At 34.9% G+C, this 18,366-nt stretch overlaps 1 protein-coding gene across 1 annotated transcript; it reads right to left on the reverse strand.

Moving 5' to 3' along the window:
• Window positions 1–247: 247 nt before the first annotated feature.
• On the reverse strand, window positions 248–16,730 carry LOC111986734 (F-box protein CPR1). Its single transcript, XM_065768943.1, has 2 exons — window positions 16,632–16,730; window positions 248–904 (listed from the first exon to the last, which is right to left on the reverse strand). The coding sequence occupies exons 1-2, from the start codon at window positions 16,728–16,730 to the stop codon at window positions 248–250; spliced, it is 756 nt and encodes a 251-aa protein (XP_065625015.1).
• Window positions 16,731–18,366: the final 1,636 nt, after the last annotated feature.

Raw genomic sequence — 18,366 nt, forward strand, 5'->3', positions numbered from 1 at the left:
CCAAACTTGGTTTCTAAAAACAGTCTAACTAACTAAATAACTTCAAACATATGCTATTCACCCTTTTTTTTTTTCTAAAAGAGTACTATTAAGCAAATTTTGCCCTATAAAAAGGGCTACGCTATTGAGGATGCTTTTGAGATTTAGTGTTGATAATTTTTTGTAGCATACTTTTTGGTTGTCTAAATATAGGAGGAAATTTCTCATTTTTGCATAAGAATTTTTATTAACGTGTGGTTTTGTGAGATCAACACACAAGCATACATCTCTTCTTTTCTATGTCATACCACATAAGATTTGTATCGGCATCTTGGTCCTCCTCTAATAGAACCTTCTTGCCATTCTTGGAAAACATAAGAGGCTTCAAATACTCAAAAATCCAAGGCACCACACCTTGCTCAATTTTATAAATTCGAGTCCAAGAACTCTCTACCCCATATTCTTTCATCAACCAAACATCATTAGTAAACATATAAATCTCAATAACACAGATGTATCCTCCCAACACTTCCAAATGCCTATCCGAATAATAAAGATTTAGTGGAAATGGCATTGTATAGAGCAGAAATTTCTCGGTGGCAAGGTCGAAAGCTAGAAGCGACTCTTGATCAAGCACACCTCTATCACCAACTAACCAATGCACAGCTCCATTCAAAGACTTTGCATTCCATCGTTCTTCAATTTTTTTCCAAGACTGTGACCTTAGACTGTATACCTTGACTTCAAACTTGACATCATCTGTCATGACCCGCAACACCTTATAGTCATTGTTATGAGGGTCGTGCCCAAATGCTAAACTAGAATACATATTACCCGAGAAACCAGAAGATTCCTCTATTGGTTCATTGGGCAATTTCCTGTACTTCCTGATCAATGGATTCCAAATCAGAATCTCTTCGTCATCCTTATAAACGCAAACCAAGCCATGACAATAGTCCAAGATGTCCCACTTATGTTGTTGGTCCTTGAGGTCCCACTAATATAGTGGTTGATAAATTTCGACTGCCTTGCCCAGTCGATTGTCCTTGCGGAATTTAACAGAAAAATAACGTAAAGGCGGAGGGATGTCGTCTTCCTTGAGGAATAGGAGACTGTACTGTTTTCCCTCCACCTGGAATTCCTAGTCAGTGTGTTTGTGACTGGGTTGCCCCGATTTGTCCTCCTAATTGATTCTCTTGCCAACATGTACTGATGTACTACATTAGACCAATGGCCACAACAACTGCTACGTTAGAATAATATTGTGGGTCAACATGATATTTTATGTTTCTCTATTATCAAAAATAATTATTCAAATTAGGCGTTTGAGAGATTCTTCATATTTTATTCATTTATATTTCTATATGTATGAAAGAATAAAACTACAATACTTAGCTTTCTCTTCAAACATTTGTCCATAATTGTGGGAAATTTAGCGCTTCTATGTTCTCCTCTCATAACCACCATTTCGAAATGCCATTCACCGTTAAAAACCCACAAAATATTATATTGTATGTTCTCTTCCTATCGCAAAGGTCTTTGGGCTACAGATTTCATTGAGTCATGGATATAGTTCAATATGATTTCATGGGCCTCTTTAGCTAAATAAAAACTATTCCAGAATTATATAATTGAAAAGTCACTTTAGCATGTTATTTAGTTATGTAGCCTTTTTTTAGGGCTTGATTTTTGCTCGATTTAATAGATTTGTTTAGGAGAAAAACATTTTAGTCATTGTTTTACTATATATATATATATATAAGTAAATAAATATAATAAGTTAATTAAATAGCTCATGAATAAACTCAAGTTTATTTGACAAGAAAATAAGCTAAGCCTGAATATATAATCTTATTTAGTGATATGCTCAAGCTCAGTTTATGGTTGAAATAAAATTAATTAAACAAATTTGAACTTTTAATTCTTGGCATGCTATGTTATCATAAAACTTATGTAGGACAATGTTAAAGGAAAAAAAAAAAAGACACTACAAAACTCCTTGGTTTTTACTTGTAACATTAGTTGGTAATTGTTTGACTAACATGAACATTTATGGTGCGATTTAATCATTGTTGAATGAGAAAACATGGTTTCTCTACTTGGGAGTATTGAACCCACAATAACTATACTTACCTTTTATTTAGATTCTACTCTGTTATGGACTTGTACAAAAATTCATGCCTAATACAGAAAATTACCAACTTGATTGTTTGGTTTTTTGGTGCTTATCCTGTTTTGTATAATAAGGAGGTTAATGGTTGTAGTGTCTATTCGGGTGAAAAGATGATACCAGTGGTTCAAGCAGCAGAGTGCCATGATGTTTGGCCTTGCAAGACTATCCATTTTTTTCATTATCCATGTTTGATTGCCTCAGGCTGGTAAATGATCCCCGAATGTTGTAAATGGGAGTGAAGAAGATCTCCCAATTGTCAAGACAAACCAAGGAGAGGTTGTGATGGTTGAGAGGCATAGTTGTGTTGGTTGCATGCGTTTATTTTCAACCACATAAATGAGGGAAAATGTTAAATGTGTTGCAAATTTTACTAAAAAATATTTATAAATTGGCGTAACAACAAATTCTTAATTTTAACAACATAATAAATAAATGTCTAAATTACTATGATGTTGTTAGTGATGGGATGTTGCTACTCTACATAGCATATATGGGTCAGGCATGGAAACACATCAAGCAAGAGGGTGGTAACGAGAAAAAGTGATAGGAGAGAAGGGTTAAGAGTGGACAAATGGGGGAAGAGGATAGCTCTCGATGGTGGGAATCAGTGTGAGAATACTAGTGAAGGTGGGGAGTGTGTGTGAGAGAAAGAGACTTTGAGCCTCTGTGGATCAAGTGTGGCAGACTTGTACTTGTTTAATTTTAATTTAGTAAAATAACTTCTTCGTTTTAATTTATATAAACTAAGAATCTTTTTTTTTATTAATTTTTTTAAGGTAAAAAATTTGTGATATAAAGGTTTTAAATTTTGGTTTGCATAATGTTTGGAATGTGAGTAAAAGAGGTTCGTAATGTTTGGAATGTGAGTAAATAAGAGAGGCTGCAATTGATGAAATTTGTGTTTCAATGGTTATTGGCTTATTGGTTTGAACCACCTGAGGATCAAAGATGCTCTCCATTAGTACATCCTGCAAAAGCACATCTCTTTGTTAACATTTGAAAAAAATATATAGGGTGCTGTATATATAGTCATGAATTAGTCCACAATATAGAGTGTGAATGCATGCATATGCACATATTAAAGGAAACAAGTGATAGGATTATGGGAAGTTATTTATAAATCATGCTTAGCAAAAGACCAACAAGCAAAACCAAATGTGTATCTTTAATAAAAAATAGGTGGTGATTCTCTGATGTAATTACACAGAGACCTTATAGTATAGTTTCAGGTTTAGTGCTAAAGGAGGAATATAGTTGGCCCCTTTTAGAAGCATGGGCTTGAAGTTTTGAAATATAAAGAAATAGTGTGATTAGAATTAAATTGCATAAACTTATCATTTATAGAAATTAAATGAGGTACAACCATCTCCACTTGTGCCAGAAAGAGAGCTACAGCGGAGAAATGACAACAATACCATTTTCCTTGTATTGTTAGCCTAATATTAGATCTTTAAGCAGATATATTAGGAACCATCCCATTAAGGTGAGAATTAACAACAGAAAAATGCACAGCTTTTCGATTAAGCCCATAAGTTGAAATGAGTGAATATTGCCATCAAATAAACATGGGGTCAAGATCTTGGCCACTGTGCAATTACTCTTCCTAAGGTGTAAACTTGCATCTCTACTTAATTTTGCATTATGCGTACCTACCAAAAAAAAAAAAATAAGCCACCGCAGCCAAATAAAAAACATTAAATCTTGCATGCATTTAAGTTTCAAATGGAATACTTTTGCGTGCATTTTGCCTTCAGAAGGGGGTGAAAATCATGGCCATGTGTTTTTCTTTTACCTCTTTCTTTATTTTCCTTCTCTTTTTGAGTCTTTCTTTTCCTTATAGAGCTTTCATTCCAAACGAAACTCATGTCTGTAGGATGTATCATTAGATATAATCAATTTATGATGTTAGCATACAAAAGTATTTCAATACCGCATGAAATTAACTAGAGATCCAAAAAATAGGCATGGCAACTTGAGTCCTTTATACAAAATTCAAATATGCAGCCTACTTAACAAGGAAATTAAGCATATAATGATGTTTATAATGAAAATTCAAAGGCAACTTGATTTGTCAATTAATAGTGAAAATGATGATTCCTTAGGAAAGGAAACCTTATCTTATCATATAGAGGTCCTATTATGTAGCTTTGGTCTATGACTTACCGAGAAAGCCCTAAATTCTCTGTTTCTGGCACTCTGATGAGGACAGCATTCCATCTTAATCAATCAAGCTGATATCTTTCACCATAATTGTATTCCTATTGGCTATTGAGAGTTTCTACTTCTAGGAGTACTGGAAGGAAAAATGTTTTAACAAAATGAAGAGGAAACTAAAGTAGCAGGATTGAGTTGCAATGGATGAATTTATGAAGAGATTCAAAAACAAATTGACTTTATATAGAGGTGACCCTGGAAGCATCATGTAACTGACAGGCATAGGTGATAACACATGCCAAAGACATTTCTATAATGTAAACATAGAGATAACACGTGACTGAGTCCGGTCTACAGTGTCAATCATCAGTTCAAAACAGCCCTGCAAGCTGCATGTAACCAACAGACTTAGGTGATAACACCTGCCTAAGACATGTCTGTAACGCTAGTCATTCAGATAAACGCGTGCCTGAGTCCAGTTGGTTGTCAACCACTGGTTCTCAGCCTATGCTAGCTGTCCATCAGTAAGAATGTAACGCAAAATTTATCAAATGGTGGCCAAAACTTATGCGTTACAATGACAAATGGGGAATTTGCAATCAATTCATTCATGCCTATTTTATTTGTCATTTTATTAATATTTTTTTACCAGGAAATTAGAATAGCATCACTTACAAATGTCTACATTTTCAATCATATTCTGTTATTAGAAACTAAATGTAGTATCATCATTAAGTTAGAATTCATTGGCTTGAGAAATATAAATCTATGTGGAAACCTAAACCAGAGAGAGAGAGATTACAATCCTTGCAATGGTGTTAAAAGTCAGCAAAGGATTTAATAGTTCAAAATTTGGATCAAAAGTTTTGGATATCCTAAAAATGCAATGAAGCATTAAAAACAGGAGTTATGTCAATCAAGAATGTTGGTATATGAAGAAGAAGATAATCAGTCTCTTAAATCAGAGTACATAGAATGTAAAAGCATCCAAACTTTAATACTGATCAAGAGTTTTGGATATCCTAAAAATGCAATGAAGCATTAAAAGATATTAGTTATGTCAATCAAGAATGTTGGTATAAGAAGTTGCACATAAGTCTCTTGAATATAAGAGTATACAGAATATTAAAGCATCCAAACTCTACTGCTATGAACTAAGTTGAGAATCAATCTTATGTCCCAAGATTTAAGTGTTTTGTGAATACGATCAGAGCATGAAAGGATCTTTTTTTTCTTTTTTCTTTTTTGCTGGAAGGTTTGAAAGGCATATTAGTGAATCAATAGGACACCGCTCCAAGAGTCCAAGTATAGGTTTAATTAATAAAGCAAAATGATATATATAAGTTCTCATGAAGGAGAAAATAGGTTCAATTGTTTCTTTATGGGAAACAATAACATTGTCCTTCATTTATAAGGAACTATTTAATTGCCTTTTCAAATGAAAATTGAATCAACACCAGCTTATTTCTTTAATAAAATAAAGCTTGCTTAGTTGTTCATCAATCTGCCCTAGCTTTAAAAGAAGAGCTCATGATGCATTAGTTTTCTAAGATTTAGCACTACGGTAGAAATTGGTCACGTAGACCAGTTTGAGGATCATTTTAGAGATGGAGGTGTTGTTCAGCAAAAACACTAGGCCTAGAAATGTAGGTATAGAAACTCAGCAAAGAAGCAATTTGTAAAATATAATTAGTGGGAAAGAGAAACCTAGAGACTCATGTCACATCTTTGTTAAACTATGCCATTATAGTAAGTTCATTCAGTAGGAAGAGTGTTGGGGATCATTGTTGCAAGATTAAAAGATTAGATCACATATAGATCAAGGAGGAAAAAATTGGCAATGATCATGTTGTCAATGACTTATTCGAAGCAGAAGAAAGCAACCAAAACATATATTCCAGCATGCCAATACTTAAGCTCAGTATTCTGAATCCAGTGTCTATTCACCTAAGAAAATGCAAACTTTTGACTAAAGACATTGGACTCAGACTTGTATTCATAATATATTACAAATCAAAACAAAGTTTCAGAGTGACCAACCTGATCAAACGATAAAACTCAGGGCTATTTTATGAATGTTGAGGCAAGCCTACCTGAATATCTACTTACAGCAGTCCCTGTTAACACCTTCATACAAACATATGTAATAAATCCTCGAAATTTTTTTTATCGGATGAATCAAAATTATATTCACTAAAAATATATTTTATTGGATGAAGGTATGAAGCAAAATATATTCAATCCGAAAGTGATACATAAAAAGAGTATTCCATAGAAAACAGAGCACTCACAGCTACAAAAAAATAAAATAAAAAACTATCAATCAATAATCATCAAAGAAAAAAATAGTTGTTGGAGTTAACTTCTCGCCCATCAAATCTGCCCCGCCCCCAACAAAAAAAAAAATGATAGTAGTGTGTGAAAACATGCTACAGAAACAAAATTTAGGGGGCACACCAGCTGAAAAAGATTTGTCACTAAACTCTAAACTACATGATGGGGAAGAACTTGTACATGCACATCATGAATGGGAGAGGCAGATGCCTCTCGGCAAGTTGAATTTTCTGAAGTAAGCAAATCCTTTTGCTGCCATCAAGTCTGGAAGCAAAATGGCAACAGATTGCCTCCACTCATCAGCATCTGGTGTCTTGAATGATGAATCTGTCTAATAGTAATGCACGCGTTTCCACACTCTTTGCTGGCAAATAGTGTTTGCGCATGCTGTCCCCATTGTGCAAGGTTTCTTCTGGTGCAAAATTTTCAGCCCTCTCCTTGGGTTAGGTTTCTCTACACCTTCAAATTTTCAGCATTTGTTGTTTATGGCATGCGCATACATGTAAGAGTTATGTCAATCAAGAATAATGGTACACGTAAGAGTTATCAGTCTCTTAAATTTTAGACTACACAGAATGTTAAAGTATCCAAACTCTACTTCTAGTGAGCTAAGTTTAACTCAATCTGATGTAACAAGATTGAAGTGTTTTTGTGAGTTACACCAAAGAGTGAAAGGGCTTCTTCTTTTCTTTTCTTTTTTAGCTGGAAATTTTAAGTGGCATGTTGATTAATCAAAAGGACACCATTCCAAGTTTAGGTCCAATTGTGTCATTTACGTGGAATGTAGACCAGCTTGAGGATCATTTTATAAGGGTTTTGGAATTAGAATTTCAGCATCAAAAGGCTGTTTAATTTTTTAGGAACATCTAAAAAATTTGTTCACACAAATCTCAAGGATAAGAAACAAAAAGATGACAAAGAAAAGTTGACAAAACACATGCACGAAAGTACACGCATATTAAACATTTATCATGCATATTCCGAAGAGGCATTTTATCAAACAATTGAACTGTAAATCAAAAACATAATTTGTGCATAAAATCACTTGCAATCTCTCAATGCCTAGAATGTTTCAGACTTGGCCCAATAGAATGCTTTGAGCTTAGGACTCAGCAGTAAGTGGTGATTGTGATTTGTGAAAGAGATTAATAGTTTTTTTTTTTTTTTTTTTTTTGAGAAGAGAAGGAGATTACTAGTTGAATGCTTTGAGCTTAGGACTCAGCAGTAAGTGGTGATTGTGATTTGTGAAAGAGATTAATAGTTTTTTTTTTTTTTTTTTTTTTGAGAAGAGAAGGAGATTACTAGTTATTGTACATATTCTATCCCGAATCCAATTGTAAATTGTAAAATTTAAAATAAAATAAAATAAAAAAATCACCTCTTAGCAAGTTTTTTAATGAGGTGAGACTTGGGAGCAATTTTTTTTTTCCCTAACACAATTGGACCCAAATCCGTTAATCCGCTCTTGAACCCAAAAAAGTTATGGATATGGGTCTAGATTTAGAATCCGAGAAAAATAGGTCAACTTGTACTCACTCATTGAATGACTAGGTCTGTGCCTTACTGTGACTTTCAATTTACACTATACATTCACTCAGTCACACATCACGATTTGCTGTTTTATTATTTTATGTACAAAGTTTATATACATTCACTCAGCTTTACTGAATGGCTAGTTGTAATTTTAGGTTACAATCTTACTCAGTATCATTAACATTATTAGATTTTTTGAAAATTTAACCGTTAGATTGCATATTCTTTACGCTCTTAATGCACTTGTTAAATTTTTTACAAATTAAATATTATTTACTATATAATATATAAGATTATATTTTACACATAATTTTAACTACAAAAACTTACAGTTTAAATAATTTATTGATAACATAACAATTGATATTTAATTTTCTAGAAATTTTACAAGTATAAAGGATATAAGAAGAAAATGTAATCCAATGATGGATTTGTCAAAATTTACATTCAATAAAAAGATATTGAATAAAGCTGCAACCTCAAGCTACAACTAATTTTGTAGCAAAATTTTGTCCTTATTTTTTTTTTTTTTACTTTATTCAAAGACAAAAGATTTTATTAATCTAAAAAGTTTGTAATTTATTGCTGATATTTAAAATAAAAAAATAATTTAAAAAAAAAAAAACCTTCTTTTAATTCTTGTTATGAAATAAATTTTCTTTTGAAAAAAGTACTGTATTTGCTCTATCTTTGTCAAAAATAAATAAAAATTCTACCTCATGACTAAAATCTAGGTTCCATCACCATTTACTAGCATAAACATTACAAATTACATATATTTAAAAATAGAACAAAACTTAGGTACAGCATTATATGTTGTTCCTTAGGTTTCCCTCTTAAAATTTAGCAATGTGGCTTTTTTCTCATGTGATGGAAGTATATTTTTAATTAAGTATAGCCACATGACTGAATTTTAAGAAGGAAACCTAATAAATAACACCTAAGTATTGTACCTAAATTTTGTCTTTAAAAATAAAAAAAAAGATAACTTTGTAGATAACATCCGTCAAAATTTATAACAATTAAACTCCTATACTCTCTAAATCTTACCTAGAATTAGATGTCTTAACCAAATTGGAAATCACCAATAGAAGTAGGTTATTATACAATAAAGAGTCAACATTGTGACAATCAATTTACATCAAACATTCATAGAATGATTACATGGCGTAAAATACTAAAAGTTAAAAGTTATAAAATGGGTTTGTGACAAAATAATGACATCTGAGGAACTTGAGATGCCTCATTTTATAAATAATTTTGAGAATTAATTTATGTGATCTTATTTAAAATTAAATTAAATTGATCTCCTTATTTAACCTTTTTTTATGATAATTCAAAAGTTACAACAATGGAGGATGAGAGATTTGAACTCTGATTCTCCTTATAAAAGAAAACATGATATGTTATTGTGTGACAATGCTCATCTTACCATGTTATGTTCTCTTTAGAGCACAATAAAAATAAATAAATAAAAAGTTATGATGAATAATCCAAGCCAATTTTTATTTTCAAAAAAATGGAAAAGAGAGTGGAATTTGTGCAATGATGCAAATGTTTCAGGTATAATTTCTCTAATATGATTTGAATCAGTTCATCATTCAAGAAACCATATCTCTTTGTGTTTTCAACAAAGGTGTCCATGATTCAAATCCCCCCTCCAATTATTAAATATCACACACACACACATAATTTGAAATTGATTTTCAAACTTTTCAGTCTGTAACGGACCGAAAAGACCAATCTAGATTGAAATAAACCAAACTAGACCGAAATGGATCGAATGGGACGAACTGGACCAAATGGACCGCATGGATTGAACAAGAACGAAATGGACTGAACTGGACCCAAATGGACTGAAATCGACTGAACAATATCTATACGTGGAACTCATGCATGGTGATAAAGAGTATAGAACAAAGTTTATAAATTTCAAAATTTCAAGAGAGGGTCAAGGAAAAGCAATTTTGGTAGAGTCAACTTCTTTTACTCTAACAATAAGAGCCATTTGAGGATCATGTAAATGAGGGTGGAGCAACTGAAGCCCCCATATCATAAGTTCTAAAATAAAATTCTCTTATGAGAAAAACACTTTGTTACAGAAGACTAATCCTAATATATGAAGCTACAACCATCACTTTTGCTTGGATTAGACACCTATTTTTAATTTATTGAGTGACTTCAAAACCTATTAAAAATATTGAATTTGATTATGCATTGGATATTTGGCTTGATCACATCATATTTGATATGTTTTACATATTCAGGAGAAAGAGTTTGACTTTGATGTGAGTTAATTTTTCCCTTATTTTTTAATTGTAATTTTGTTGAGTTTTATTAATTTTTTATTTTTTGAGATACATTTTTCAATGTTTTGGATTGTAAGGTAGAAAAAATTGGGTTTGAGAAAGTTTGTTTAAAACTAAAAGAATAATTTCCAAATTCTATATACTTTTTAATGATACACAAAATTTTATAAATAAATAAAAAATTAAATGAATATTTAGGCTAACTTACCTTTCCTGAGAAAAAATGTATTGTTTTCATATTGATACAATAAAAATTATATATAGTACATTTGTGATTGTTCTTATAATAAATGAAAATATAATTATAAAATATATTACTTTTTATTAAATTAGTCCAAATTGTAAATAAAAAATAAAAAATTAATGAGACCATCTTAAAAAATTATTACACGCAACACGTGAGTCTACAACTAGTATGTATTAAAACTTACATAATTGAACTACAAAGACACAAGAATTAAACCAATGAAAAAAGATGTAAAACGGGGGCAATTGCTTGACACTATATATCTCTTTTGTAGTCAACATCAAGAAGCAATCTAGCATGTTCTTTTCTATTTGTAGGGATGATAGGCCCAATAGTATATACTGGGCTGGGGGACCAGTCCGAGGACACCTAGTAGTCCGAGGATGGGTAAACGTTGTTGTGGAAGTTGGCATTAATGAATAAAGAAAGGGGTGTGGTTATGATGGTCCAAGAATGTGGTCCGAGGAGAGATACTTCCTTGACTGAACAAAACAAAGGTCAGAAGATGTGGTCTGACATCTAAAAGTAACGTTCCAGGAGGTTTTATTGATAAGAACATACATCATGAAAGCACAGGACAAAGGAAAGCAATAAAATATCTAAGAGACAGCTGCTACCACCGCATTGAATACTTTGTAACTAACTCTCTGGCCGCATTAATGAGAAAGTGATACCTAAACAGTAATTTTCAGCCTTACAGCTACTCTCAAAAACTTTAGGAAGATGTTGATGGGACAAGGATCAATACTAGCAATCTAATCTACATGTTGAGGGTAGAGATGAAAGAAGAGAGATAGTATAAAATATAAAGAAGACCCTGAGGGAAAGGGATCAAAAAATTAAAAGAAAAACATTGTAAGAACAAAAATTAGACCTGTAATCAAATTCAAAAGAAATATATACAAGAACTGGTCTCCTCGGATTGAGTCGAGGACGATTTTCTTTTAATTAAACTATTTTATCTTTGCTTCATTGTCATCTGGGTCAACTATAATTGTTGTCTGACTCATTAGAACCTAGTTTTCTAACATATTCTCTACAAATTCATTGTATTGGGCTCTTTAGACCTAAATCCTTTAACTCTCTAGGCTGAGGGACCAAACTGCAGCCTTACAATATTAATAGTCAAAGCTAAGAAAAAATTCAATTAGATTTTAATTAGATTCTCAATTTTGTGCCACGTGTCCTATGTAATTTTTAATTTTTATGTCAAGTAATTTATTGAGTGTAAAAACTGAAGAGTCGAAATCCAATTGGATTCTAAATTGAATTTTAATTGGAGTTTAATTTTGCACCACGTGTCCATTTATTTATTTATTTATTTATTTATTTTAGTTTTTGTGGCAAGTATATTATTATTTGCAAAAACTGAAGAATCTAAATCCAATTAAATTTTAATATATATATATATATATATGATATTTTTAATTTACAAGCATCCTTACTACAATCATATATATATATATATATATATATATATGTATAACAAAAATTCGTAATTTACATAGTGTCTTAATTGTGCCATGTGGGAAGTTCTTTCTAGAACATTAACTATAATGTTTTTGTCACACATCAAGAAGTTGTTATAGATAAATTAACCTGTTACTTCTTAGCCATTTGTGAATAAAATGCAAAAATCTTGGCAAGATACATCAGTATGCATCAAATGTTATTCAATTATCTTTATCATATTTTGAGAGTAAGTTAAGTCACTGCCTCATGACTTACTATGTGCCGATTTGTTGGTGACAAGGAAGGAAAAATTTCATGTGGCTTTTTGGTCATCTATCCCAACACAAGTATCTTTGCAAGATATATGAGTAGTATAAATCAAATATATTTTAAATATTCAAATTTACAATTTCTTCTATAGCATGTGCCATACAAAGTTAGTGAAATGGATGGAGTGGTGCTTGTGTGATTTTGGTATTTTACCCCATGTTATATGCTTGTTCTCACAACTCAAACCCCAAAGGTAGCTGTAAATGACATTTTGATGTCCATAAATTCAAGCTGGACTCCTTGTCTTGTTAATTATTGTTTAAGCCCAAAATGCTTGTTAAGAATATATTTGGAATATTCTAGCTACAAAAGGGTATTTTTGTAGAAGTGGAAAGATGATCCAAGATGTTTCAAGTGCAAGACAAGGGATTTCTTCGATTTGTGAAATCTAAAGTATTTACAGTTTCCTAGTTATCATTACTCATGGGCCTATACCCTGTTGACATTTGGGGTCATGACATAGTGTATGTTTTTGGGTCAACTGATGAAGCCTTGCTTACATTGAATGAGGTAGTGAATATCTTGTGTGTAAGCCTTCTTAAATTTACAGGGTAGTCTTCCCCCTTCTAAAACTTTTCCTCAAGGTCAATGCAAGACCTTCCAAATGAATTGTTAATTGTGTCCTCCTAGGTTGTGTTGTCTTGAAACTATACATATGATATCACCAATTGATTTTAATTCAACTAAAAGGCAAGGTTTTAGCATTTGGGCTATATTATTGCAAGTCTATTACTGTGTGTGTTAATTTTGTTTTATTATAATTCTGATCATGTTTCTATAACAAATATAGAAGAATTCTTTATGCATTTAAACTTGATTTTAATGTTCTCTGGTTGGTAAGTTGGAGTGTTGGCTTTTATGTGTCCAATTTTCTATCTTCACCCTTGGTGTGAGAGAACTATGCTTGTTGACTCTGTTAATTTGTGGTGTGTGGATCTATTAATTTATTCATACATTTCATGTTTGCAGGTTTGAGTGTGCAAGACCTGTGAATTTGGACCATGGTCCCAAGCATGTCAAATGTTTAATAGGGAGATGAGGCCAAGATTTAGTTGTCTTATGCTGTTTCACAGTGATTGAAATACATCGTTATAACAACAAATTTGAGCTTGATATTTACTTAATTGCTAGGTGTACTTGGCTCTTGCCTTTAGTTGGTTCTGGATTAAACTTAATTTTTGTATTATTCCAGTTTCTATTTAATAGTTCATTTTACATGTTTGTTATGTCTTTAGCTGCGATGGTTGCATTCTATCCTCTGGCCAGTTGATTATTCTGTAGAGCCTTTACTACCACTTTTCTAATTATTATTCATGGTCAGAGTTCAAGAAATCCCTTTAAGGCTTTAAGTATGGTTAATTAAATCTTAAATAAGTAAAATCTCATCAAGATCCCAATTTAAATAAAATTAATTAATTATAAATTGGCATATGATTAGTTGAAAGTATTTTTAGAATATTAACTAAATTAAAAAAAATATATATATACTAATTGGATATAATATTTGAAAAATAATATTAGTTATTTTAATAGTTTGTAGGATGTGACGACTGACGATACTCTATTCAATCTTAATTATATAATCTTAAAGGATCCCGATTCTGGTAAAAGTAGTAATACAATGTAGGCAGAGAATTTTCTAGGATATTTATTTTTTTGAACAAATTACTCAGCTTATGATAAAGTAGTAAAATGTTTAGCTTATTTCCCTCTTCAGTGGCAGATATCGCCACTATATGGTGCGAGTTCTGGCAAAATTTTGGTATAATGAGTTATTAAACCAAAGTTCGTTTGTATGTATGTTGTTTAAATTGCTATTGGAGGAAAAAGCTTGCTGCGGTGGGATTGTATTCAGTAAAAAAAGCTAATAAAGGTTTGGATGCATTATTTTGTAGAACAATTTGTAGTATGAACGTTATTTAAGAGTTAATTGTCATGGTGTGCCCTTACCCTGCACCCTTTGGTGGTTGATCACCCAGGCCAATTTAGCATCCTCCTCGCTACCAATTTGCATAACAAATAAGCACTTATAAAACATATGATTCCTTGATAGTCAACTAATAATGACTTCATGCTTGTAATAAGACTAATAAACCATAATCCTTTCCCAACATCTTTCTACAGGCAATTTATCCCTAATTGCATTCCTTGTATATGTCATTTTATTATTTTCAATTTGAGAGCATTTTAAACTCATCTTCATTACCACTTATATGCACCTTAAGCATTTCATTTTGAATAAGCACAATTTGGCTAGAGCTTTGTAATTTAAGAACATTGCTTACTCTTTTTTATGAGGAGGATTGAGGTTCAAATTTTTCACAAAAATTAAAAGAAAAAAAATAGAAAGAAAAAGAAAAAGAAAGAATAAGCACTATCTATTTTGATATAGGTGGAGGCCATGTCGAATCGCCATCCTAAATCATGTTTATAATTTGGCATCCTTTGAACTTTTTGTATCATAAATAATTACTTTTGATACATTGGGCTTTTAATGTGCTAATTGTTAAACCAAGGTGAATGGAAGCTACATTTCATACCTTGCATTTCATCAAAAGCTTTCTTCCTAGAATAAATTAAAATAGGACAAAAAAGGACATTCAATTTTGTGTAATGAGATCAAGAATTAGGATTTGAGAGAGGATTATCTTGGTTTCTATTTTTTATTTTTATTCACAAAATTTTCTTGGTTAATGTAGGGTCAGTTTTTGCGGCCCATGCCCAAGGAAGTATGGATTAGGAGCCCACCGAGCCCAAAACAATAAATTTTGTAGAGAGTGGGTGAAAGGGCTAGGCTAATAATGAAAATAACAGTATTAAACGGCAACACCAATGGGAGGATTTGCATTAACGTGTTCCCGGACTAATATGAGTGCTCTGTCCGAAGAGGTGCTTTTCATTGAGAGTAGGATTACAATTCCTGGAGCTACCACAATCAAATCTCTTCTTTTTTCCTCCCTCCTTTCTTTTCTCCCTTTCTTCCTTTATATAGCGCTGCCTTCTTACATCTCCTCCGTCCACTTGTTCATCATCCAGGCACCCATTTGAGTGCAAGTCCCATCACCCCACTTTTAGCCGTATGTGAGTGGCGGTAGCTGAGAAAGCACTGTTCAGGGGTCTTATCCACATAAATGCGGCCAGGAAGGTAGGTGCAGTGCATTAAATGTGGTGGTTGAAGTATGCCTCCTTGATATTTCTCTGTTCCCGTTATCTTCATGTGTGTCCGAGGTTCCTCTCCCTCTAGACACTTGTCCAAAAACAGATCATTTGAACCTCCCATGCTCGTGTTGGGTCAAACCTCTTCGGATCCGAGGATGTTGGACTACTCGGGCACATGATTACCTCCTCGGATGGCACACGTGCTCGTCTCAAGGCATTCCCCTTTGACGTGGGCCTCTGACTGAAGGTCACACCTCCTCGGACGAAGAGTGTTCCTCATTCAGGGCCTTGGGCCCAATAAGTTGGGTTGGGTTTTTCTCCCCCACATTAGCCCCTCAAAATTGTAGTTTTTCATTCGCATCCGAAGAGAAAAAGTAGGATTTTGACTGCCCGGAGCAAAAGCATGTAAACGGGCAAATTTGAACTGGCACGTGCATAAGTATAGAGAACTGTCGCTTTATTAATGCCACTGCGGTTTCCTTATTCCCCAGGCGCGGCATTAATTGCACCAGGTGGCGCTTCGTCCTTCATATCCAATGGTGACTGACTGATCCAACGGCTGTGGTTTTTCTTCGAAATTTGGGCGGGAGTGCCTGCCCTTCGTTTGACCCCGTATAAAGCTTCAGAGGACATTATTTCTTCCTCACTTTGCAAATCTTCAGACGCTCCAGAGAGAACAGACGCGCGCTCCATCTAAACCTCTCAGTCGCTGCTTTCAGGCCTCCCCAGAGCCATCAAGAACCCTCCTACAAGCCTGAAATCTTCTCTCCGATTTAGTCCCGGTGAGTCATCGTTCCCAAACCATTTAGTTTTCTCTTCGGCCAACAGTTTCATCTAAGCACCATGGGAAAACTCGAGTACATGGTGATACCCCTGAGCGACTAGAAGCATTTAGGGCCGCGACCACATACCTCCCAACGTGGGTGTGAGGTATTGCCCCCCAGAAAAGATTCTAACAGACCGGGAGACGGGAGAAGTAGTTATTCCCCTTATCGCCTTCAAAGAAGGGGGAATGACCATCCCCATGGGTCCCATCACCATTAGCTATCTCCGAAACCATAGGCTCACTCCCTGGCAGTGCGCACCCAACATGTTTAGGATTCTAGGGGCCATTGAGAAACTTAACCTTCACCTAGGATTGGGCCTCACCTGGCTCGACGTAGTACATATGTACGAATGCCACAGCCAGCAAGACGCGGATATTACTTAAAATCCCGGTCGGACGTGGTCAGGCTCATTTCTTGCCTCCCCAAATCCAACAAAGGGATGAAAGACGACTATGTGATCGTCTCGGGCGCATGGCATGACGGCCATCACTGCCCAACCAAGCGTGGAAAACCAGGTGGGCCATGTTAGATTTAGGCACACTAACCATAGGCCTAGGGTCCTCGTCTTTTAATCGTTTTTGGTTCCTTTTGTGCTACTATTTTTGAGTCTCTAACATAGCTTTGCTGTGCCTTGAAACAGATAAAAACTTCGTATCTCCTCGGCTAAGTCTTACGAACGTCGCCGCCCTCAATTTCCTGTTGAGATCTGAGATTTTTGTGAGCGAGGACGGACAGCTCCGATCGGCTCCTCTGATTCTGGGCTACACAGGATATCCAAAGGGTTTCCAACCAGTCGGCAACGCAATTGTTCAAGGAGACCCCCGCCTCGCCCGCATTGATTTGGTCGGAAGGGTTTTTTGGCACCGTATGATCTAGAACCCGTACCACATCCACGCCCTCAAGCTATACCCCTCTTGCTCAACCACTCCAGCAAGTCCCTCTCGGACAGGCAGCTGAAGGCGAAGGGGTTGGTTCTTCTACCTCCTCGCTAGAGGAACAAATAGATAGATTCCAGTTTGGGGGCGAGGGTTCAAGGGCCGATCGAGTGATAGAGGTTTCAGACGCTGAGGAGGATACCGACAGGCAATCGGGCATTCACCTTGATCCGTTAGCTGCTCATTCTGAAGGCTCTTCGGACGACAATATGGACCTGAGGAGTTTGATGAAGGGCAGGGGAAAAAGTCCGAGCAGAAAGATGCTGGGACATCAAAAGTAGCAATGACACTGCCTCCAGTGCCTACGCAGGTTCCTGACCCAAGTCTGAAGCCCATTCCAGACTTAAAGAAGAAAAGGCCCCACGTTGAGGTCAGGGAAAAACACGCGTTGCCAGACAGGGGCTAAGCAGCAGAAAGTGGTGGACAGCCGAGCCTATAGGGCCTCATCTACTGAAAGCCGAGAAGAGGCTTTTATGGCAGATGTACGCCGAGGGGGAGGACCGCGAATCTGGTCTCCCAAGTTGGAGCTGGATGGCGCTCCAATCCTGTGGGATACCTCCCTCAGGAATTATGACGGAGGGAGGGCAGGCTATGTCGCCGAAGCTCTGCAGCAACCACTCCTCCTCCCCCACGACATGGAGTCCTACAGGCGCTTCAACCAGCAGGAGCTCTTCATGTCTCTTAAGAGGGACTTGGCCATGGTAAGTGCACCATTTATGGGTTTAAGTTTTATACTTGATTGGCTTCGTTTTTCTTCTTAACATTGAAAGCGTTGTCATGCAGATTACTCAGCAAGTCTATGTAGCTGAGGGGTTGAACAAGGATTCCTGGGTCAAAGCCCAAGCAGCAACCCAGTCCGGCTTGAGGCAGAGGCATCCCTTGGAAGGCTGAAGGAGGAGCATTCTAAGATGTCGAGGAGCTTAAAGAGGTGATC

The sequence above is a fragment of the Quercus suber genome, unplaced genomic scaffold (assembly GCF_002906115.3).
Source record: "Quercus suber isolate HL8 unplaced genomic scaffold, Cork oak 2.0 scaffold_1026, whole genome shotgun sequence".
Taxonomy (NCBI): Eukaryota; Viridiplantae; Streptophyta; class Magnoliopsida; order Fagales; family Fagaceae; genus Quercus; species Quercus suber.